Source organism: Phoxinus phoxinus (assembly GCF_949152265.1).
Source record: "Phoxinus phoxinus genome assembly, chromosome: 11".
In the NCBI taxonomy this organism is placed as follows: Eukaryota; Metazoa; Chordata; class Actinopteri; order Cypriniformes; family Leuciscidae; genus Phoxinus; species Phoxinus phoxinus.
The window spans coordinates 3,316,402-3,325,169 of record NC_136886.1 but is presented as its reverse complement, the minus strand read 5'-3'; the positions used below and the strand labels follow the sequence as shown (position 1 = coordinate 3,325,169).

Genomic DNA, 8,768 nt, shown 5'->3' with positions numbered 1-8,768 from the left:
GAGGGGAGGGAGAGAGCAAAAGTCGGGTTGTCGTCGTCATTGGCTCGTAACGTGTCCTCTCTGCCCTGTGTGTCCAGATGTCTTCAGTCTCCTCCTTCCCTGGAGATTGTATCAGACATCATTAAAGGTTATCGCACGGATCGCACGAGGATGCTGTAGGACTTCACCGCCGCTCTGCAACGAGAGGTGAGATTTCATTCAAATATTGCATGGGTATTTTAGGAGAGCTCACAGATGTGTTTATCTCTGTGTGTGTGTGTGTGTGTGTGTGTGTGTGTGTGTGTGCAGTAGAAAGAGAGAATTCAGTACCAGCAGCTGCTCAGAGGTTTTGTCCTGTGTAATGCACTTGCTGTGAGCTGTGGACTGCTGTGTCATGATATCTGCTGCTGTCTGCACTGAGACTCTCGGCTCGCCGTTATGATCGGGTTACACTGAGACTGAAGCAGTCATGTCATATGCATGAGTTCATGAGGTGTGATTTGCTTTTTTCACTTTAGTTTGCAAAGTTGTGATGAGGTTTATAAGGTTATGTTTATTTGTTGCTTATAAGAGAGAATGGGGCAGGGTGTCTGAGTTTTTATATGCATTTTTGAAAGTGTGTAGACATTTACAATGAACGATTTGCTGAACAAAACTCATTGATTTAATATAGCGGGGCATGTTGTCACACTATAAGTCATCGCAATGGGAACCTGCGGTTTATTGAATTAAATAAATTAAAAACTGTCTAAAGTAAAATATCTGTATTTAAAATAACTACAGAAATTGTCATGAATTTATTTTAATGTTTAACTTTTAAAGTTACAATCTTCTTTCATTACAAAGTTGCCAGTGTGGCTTTATTGTGTTCAATTTTAAAATATGATCACATAAATTTGATACAAATAGGATTTTTGTTTTTGTATTCATACAAATATGATTATGAAATGGATATGTAATTTTAGTTTGAAGGACAAAATTCACAGAAAATATCAGACTATGAATTTAATATAAAGTCAGTTGTTTTTGGTAAAAAAATCATTACCAAAATATGATATAAAATATAAAAATATTATTTTTGTTTTCATATAAAAAATACAAAAATTAAAACAAAATTTTAGATTGAAGGACAAGATATCCCAATTTAAAACTATGTATTTATGTATTTTATTTTATTTTATATGATTTAAACCCATCATACAAAAGCACTGCTCTGGAAAGGATGCATTAATATAATTGTATTTGACTGGTTTCTGAGATGTGTTTTACATGTGACAGCTTCCAGTAATCCTTTTACATGTCAGCAACATTTTAGGTCAGTTTTAGTTGTTGTCTGTTGTTGTAGAACTTACAACCAAGATGTATTTATGTTTTTACACACACACACACACACACACACACACACACACACACACACACACACACACACACACACACACACACACACACACACACACACACACTGCAGATAATGAGCACTAATAGGACGTGACATCTCCGTCAGGCCTGAGGGTCTCAATATCTCTTTCCTCAGTCCTTAAAGAGGTGCAGCTGATCTGGAATCAGGGCTTGTGAACTCAGCAGAATCAGAACCAGGTGTTAATATATGACCATTATGACAGATTTATATGGCCATGAGTGATCACTGCAGTCATGTGACTCAGTGCTTCTTATGGCACAGGATAAATCAAAACATTTCATTTGAGCAGACGTGGACACAGTGAGACTCCGCAGGCACAATAGATGTCCTATTATTGGGAAGAAGGGGACACTTTTGGTGCCAGTCACTGGAAGAGCTTGAGAAGTGGCAGACAGAGCTGGCAGTGCATGCTGGGAGTGTGGAGTGGTGCCAGTCTGTCAGCAGACCTCTGATCAAACCCCTCCAGAGAAGAGCAGTGCCCCGGCCAAACACACTGCAGTGTGTCACTGAGTCCTGATCATTAGCACATATGCAAATGAGCTTGTAAGAGGGATCAAATAAATGTTTAAAAACAAAATTAACTGATATTTTTAAACCACTTTTATTGACATTTTTATGTAGCTAATCTCACTTTTATCATGGCGATGTGGAATGCAGAGAATGAATTAAATTTCAAACATGTAAGAACAGAATAATTGACTGTTTTATTTATTATATAAATATTCGGATATGTATTATTTATTTACACGACGTCCTAAGATTATATTATTTTATTTTATTTTATTTTATTTTATTTTATTTTATTTTATTTTATTGTATCTGTTATGCTCTCTTCTCTTGTGATATATTTGTGAATGAGACCAAACTATTTTTAAAATGCAAATCATTATATTATATTATAATTGTATATATACAGTAATATTTATATTTACCCAACCTCCACTGGTGATTTTTATAAAAAAAAATGTTTTGATTTGTTACTTTCTTTTCTCTTGTAATATATTTATGCATGAGAGCAAACACCTCTGAAATGCAAATCATGCTGTCATCTTCCCTTCCTTGTTTATTCATAATTATTATTGTTTACTTTTAATGTCATCCAGCCCTCTCCAGTATTTGTCAATACATATTCTTAGATAGAAGACAAGTAATTGCAGTAATCTGATGTTGTTATCTCCTGCAGAGCTTCTCCTGGACGATGAGCGTCGAGATGAACATGAAGACGATGTCTCAGAGCAGCTCTGGCATTCCTCTGCCACGAACCCTCTCCAAACACGACACCAAGAGCTTGAGCGACGGTCCAGCCGGTGGAAGAACCGTGTTGTCTTCCTCAACCTCATCCATATCTTCTCTTTCGGTCTCTAAGGACTTACTCAAAGGGACAGGGTTGAGGAATCAGTCTTCACTGAGAGCTCAAGGGACGTCCAGGGCTTCGTTTGCTCCCCGTTCAGCCCACAGCAGCCCACGTGTGCTTAAAAGAGAGACCACCCATTTGAAGAGCACACGGGACCTGCGGAGGGACTCGCTGCCCCAGGACGGATTCAGAGACGTGGAGAGACACTCCAACCAGAACTGGAGATCTGGGCATCATCACTTCAGGAGTCTAGACAACGCGGAGGAACCGGGTCAAGCCCTTCGGAAGCCGACTAATGGGAACGTCATCTGGGAAACGTCAGCTGGCATTCAAAAGCAGCGTATGAAAATGCAGGCTCGTGGTGATGGAGACAGAGGGAGGATTGCGTCGAAACCGCAGATCGGTGTCACAAACACGTGTCCTGAAGGCCGAGAGTCTCCACGGACGGCACATGTGGCTCCTTTCAGGTTCAGGTGACATTTTTCATTTCTTGCGGTTGGACATGTTGCCGATATTTAACTGTGCATGCTCAATTTCTCTATTTTTATCAGTTAAATGACTTTGCCATCAGTTGATGTTCACTTTAAGTTCAACTATCATGCTAATCATTTAATAAAACTAACATATCTTAAAGTATATATACATTTTTCATAATGTACTTTATAATGCTGTGATGCCTAAATTCACTTCTAGGATTTAGAATGATTGATTTTAGTTTTTTTTTTGTGCTGTTTTTTTTAAAGTTTTTATTTAATAGCAAAATAGTAAAGAGTTCTTTATGTTAACAGTTTTTTTTATGGTTACTTTATAGGTTTATACTTACAGTATAATTGTAAATCACTTTTGGTTTATTGTATTGGTCAGAATTTTGATTTTTAAGACATAAATATGATTTTCTTAAAATCAAATTCCACTATGAAATTTTACCATTGATATTGCTATACAGTATATTAAACTTTTATGTTAGATGCAATTAATATTTTTTGAAAGCTATATATACTGTATGGGTTGTATTTTGTACATATATACTGTAGGTTTTTTGTTTTTTAAAGAAACATCTGAGACACAATTGATTCTGAAATAAGGTCTCATCCTTTAAGTTAATATGCTATAAACACTTTAAATTCCCAGTTGTTCACCTGGTGTGTCCCTGTGTGTCCTCAGGCTGCAGGTTGGAGAGGACACTACGGCTTCTCTGGAGGATCTCAGTGATTGTTCCTCAGACTCTACGGAAATGTGCTGTGAGGATTTGAGTGAGTCTCTGCTAAAATATTCAATATTCATGAATGTTACGGCTGCGTCCGAAACCGCATACTCTTTTGAGCTGGTACTTATTTTAAATAAGTGATTACTTCACGACCGCTAAAATGTATGAATGTAATCTAGACTTCACCATGTTGTTGTCATTATCATGTGACCTACCAGCATCAGTCGCGTCGCTTCACCACCATTCACAAGTCCTCTCCTGTGGCCTCATGGGATAGTAAAGTGTCCGTCATATGCACACTTCAGAATCTCACCAGAAGAAGGTCATCCGGGGACTTTTATTCAATTCAATTCAATTCAATTCAAGTTTATTTGTATAGCGCTTTTCACAATACACATTGTTTCAAAGCAGCTTTACAGAAAATGCATTTCAAAAATGTACATACAAAAATACAGTTAGTTAATCATGAAATTTAGGGCATAACATATCGCCGGCGTTGGGTCGTCTCTTCACAGGCGTCGAGTCGTCTCATCACAGGCGTTGGGGCATCTGAAGTCTCCATGAGAGGCTGGATACATAACTGGAGCTGACGAACTTTTAGCCTCCTCTTCTATGAGTACTGTTAATTCAGACGTACTTCTTTTGTCTCACTGACTGTTTTTCACCAACTATATAGTAGAGAAGTATGTGATTTGGGTTGCAGCCAAAGTCTTTTTTCTGTATTGAGCTTTTCCTTCATCATATAGGTCAGTAAACTGTAGTGAGATTACTGTCGGTCTGAGATTGTTGTTAGTGTCTGATATCATCTCAGTGCTTTTTTTGTGAGGGATGCTATTATTCAGATTGATAAGAACTAGCAGATGCTGGTGTTGTAAATTATGATTGCTAGTCCATGTGAGGAGATTCATGGCTTTGCTGATGTATGTAACTCTGAAGCTCTTTTCAAATACATTTTAGCAGACCACACGCCTCTATATAGACCTTATATCTCAGTGAAATACTGTATAATACTGTAATGCGGGCCATTTACAGGTGAAACTCGGAAAATTAGAATATCGTGCAAAAGTTCATTTTTTTCAGTAATTCAACTTAAAAGGTGAAACTAATATATTATATAGACTCATTACATGCAAAGGGAGATATTTCATTTTTATTTTTGTTATAATTTTGATGATTATGATTTGATGACCTTTTCACAATATTCTAATTTTGAATTTGGGGTGTTCATAAGCTGTAAGCCATAATATATATAAATTTACACTAGCTTGCAAGCGATGCATCAATGGAACAAATGGTTAGACAATCATAAGAGAGCTAATTGAGCCTTCGCAGGGAGTTTGATTGACAGGCGATCTGACCAATCATAAACCGCCATTCGCCGAATCCACCATTTTTGTCTGACAAAGCAGTCAGGAGAGAGTACTGACGTCTTTCCGCGGTTAAAACAACATTCCTTCTGATGTTCATTCATGTTTATTTGATGCTATAAATGAACTAGAAGGAAGAGATGATCGGTTCACGAGCAGCTTTAACTGAGGCTCTACAGTGATCTGTCACGACACATTAAAAAGCCACAAAACGGTATTTATTGTTTAAATTTCTTTAAAAAATGACCAAATATGAAAGTTTTGACTTTGTTTCATATAAAAAGTAAGCTGGTCTGTCCTGTCTGTCAGTGTCCTCTCTGCTCCGTGATGTATTTTTCACTGCGTGAGAACAAGTGTGGTGTGAGAGCGGCGTAGCTTGTCGGACATAGCAACAGTAACTAAAGGGGGCGGGTCTTTGCGAACGGTCAATGAACCAATAAGCTTAATAATCTTAATTGAAGCTGCGCATTACAGTGATTTTTACCATGGTTACAGTTTTTTAGGCCCTCTGCTTGCTTCATTAGTGTCTGTAAACTTCTCTGACTTAATTTACACAATATATATTTTCCAGGCAGAATGTGAGAAGCAAATTCTGAGCTAGTCTTATTACAGATATTTTCAGATATGAGAGATATGAGTCTTTACAGACGGTGTTCACATGTTTCACATTAATATACAGCAGATGTGCAGCGGAGACATAAGATTTATTTTCTGTCACTCAGTAATTCTTCAGAGGGGTGTGTTTTAATGTAAGAATGATGGCACGTGAACAAACAAACAAACAGACAAGCACAGCCATATGTTCCCACATCCGCACACAAACACTGAATGAAACGCGAGCACATGTGAGTAATACATCAGTGTGGTGTAATGGCAGCAGCTGACCAGCTACAGATGCCAGCAACCCATGGGATGTTCTCATGTCTGCAAACATCTGCACTGCTGGCCAACCACAGTCTCCGGATGGGATCCAGATGTTTGGAGAACCTTTGGCTTTCTCCAGAGAGAGGGCGGTAGTCACACCACAATGTGTGTTTCATATTTTATCAAGAGAAAACGGCGAGGTCTCTCACCTAATACGTGTCAAAATCCGGCGGTGTTTTGTGTCAGCGCTGGACCACAGTGATTTATAATGTACAGTACATAAGAAAATATCCCATATGAAGAACAGATCTTTTTAATACTGTTTTCTTTTAGACTTTTGAGCTCTCTATAATATATTGAATTTTTCTCTTAGACCTAACTTAGATTAATTGGATGCTTTTCATATATATACAGTATTTTAAAAAATTGCTGCGATTATTTATCACAACTTAAAATCCAACATTGTTTCAATTTTAAAAAGTATGTGTTGATGTTTGACTTAAAATATTAAGTGTAGTTAACTTTAGTTTAGTTAAGTTGGATATTTAAGTTATCTCAACAAATTTTAAGTTGTTATAACTAATCTCAGCCACATTTTTTACAGTTGTAGTTTATGTTTATATATACTTTTTAATATCTCCCTTTTTAATATTTTTATATCTTAGTTGTTTCTTTAAGACCTTATAGGGATTATTTTTAATGGTACCTGACAAATGTTTCTTAGACATAATTGAGATTAAATGGATGCATCTCTTTTTATTATCTCGCTTTTTAAAGATATTTTAATATCTCATTTGTTTTTTTTAGACTTGATTACATTACATACATATTTTTCAGATCTTTGCAATTGACAATTGTAATTCATTGATTTATTTTAAATTGAAAACAAATAGAGTCTTTTGCTGGGATAAAAAAAAAAAAAAAGCTCGTTGACGTCTCAAATTGTGCTTGGATTTGCCAAGAAACCGTCAGCAAAATAAATATCAGAAATCTCAGTATGAATTCAGACATGTCTTATTTCTCTTCTACATTTTCATCGTCTTGCTGTATGACAACAATTGACAACAGCTTGACTATTTTTTCCCCCCTAAGAAATCTTAAGAGAAACATCTGAGGCTAAATTATATTAAAACAGTAAATGAAAGCCCCATTAAGTCAATAAAAGAGCAATTCAATTGTTTTTGCATTTTTTTTCTACAACTTGTTGACCTGCTTTTTATTGATGTAACTAAAACGAAGAACTTTTTGTGACAACTTGTGCATTCCACAGGAAGTATGTTCTTCTTTTAATGATGTCAATGGAAAAATCCCCCATAGAATGACACGGCCACTCATGACCAGTTCAAACAAAAGCCCTCATTCTACTCAGAATTACCCCAGATGCCCCAGGACTAGCATGTGTTTGGCCAAGTGTGCCGACCCCCTGCAGGAGAGCGCTGAGGTCTAGATTAAGTCATTGTACCAAACTGGTCAGTTGCATCAGACTGGTTCTGGGGGATTGGTTTAAGTCAGTGCCAGGTTCCTGTCAGGGCTCATTTGCGAGCCGATAAAGACGAGCAGAAAGTGTGTTTGTGGCATGCTGTTACCTTATTCACGCTGGAGATGTGCTGCTTTGTGCAGTGCCGTGTGGAGAGACATGCTCGTCCTAATGCGTGTTGTGATGTAGGTAGCAGCGTTGCCATGGTGACGGCTTCTCCAGCGAAGCATTGCGGAGAACTCCATAGAGATATGCGTATGGAATATCATGAACGATGAAGCTAGGGATCATCTAAAAACAGCACGGCGGTTTTATGAAGTGTAGATGGATGGGTTGAGGAGGGAGGTGTGATGGCAAACATCTGGACTCTATTGATTTATTATTGGCCAAGTAAAATATTTATTCCTACATATTCCAAGAAATCATATTCTTATTTTATTGGCTTGTTTGTTCTGTTTTCCAGTATAAATATCCTTGAAACAAGATCGATTTATTTGAGAAGCAATATTGTTTTTAGAGAATATATCGTGAATATGTGTTTATTTTGTCTTGTTCCATTGGCAGATTTTTTTTTTCACTTGAATGATATAACATTGCTAAATGTTTTTAATTTATTTTCTGACTGTCTTTTTTAAAGGTTTGCAGATTTAAGCAACATTTTGACCTTGAGATTTGGTTTGAGCGATTGCACAGGTTAAGTTTGCTGATCAATATATCTGGATTATCTCCAGAACTGTATATATAGCAAAAAAAATCATCTTGTTAATCAATATCTTGTTTTGTTTTTTAGTAAAACACCCTTAAAAGCAATAATAATTATTGTTCTATACATAGTATTATATCAAATTATTTAAAGTATTTAAAATGATTTAAAGATTGTATCTTGAATATAATTGATCTTTTTCTATTATTAAAAAAAAAAAATTGTATGTTGTTTAGAACTGAATAGCTAATATATTCTTAATGTTTGGGGGAAAGTATGATTATATTGCATTATTGTATTATACAACTATGTACTACCATATTTGCAATAAAAGAGCAAATAGATACATGGATATAAATAGAAAATATACATGTTAGGACTTTTTTTCTTGTTTTGT

The 8,768-nt window shown here is 36.3% G+C and overlaps 1 protein-coding gene across 1 annotated transcript; it reads left to right on the top strand.

Moving 5' to 3' along the window:
* Positions 1-2,597: 2,597 nt before the first annotated feature.
* LOC307006978 (uncharacterized protein) lies at positions 2,598-7,946 on the top strand (the record flags this gene model as incomplete). The annotated part of the gene is made up of 3 exons (XM_079628529.1): positions 2,598-3,226; positions 3,918-4,006; positions 7,858-7,946. 3 exons carry the CDS (start codon positions 2,598-2,600, stop codon positions 7,944-7,946), a joined length of 807 nt encoding a protein of 268 aa, XP_079484655.1.
* Between the last annotated feature and the right edge of the window lie 822 nt (positions 7,947-8,768).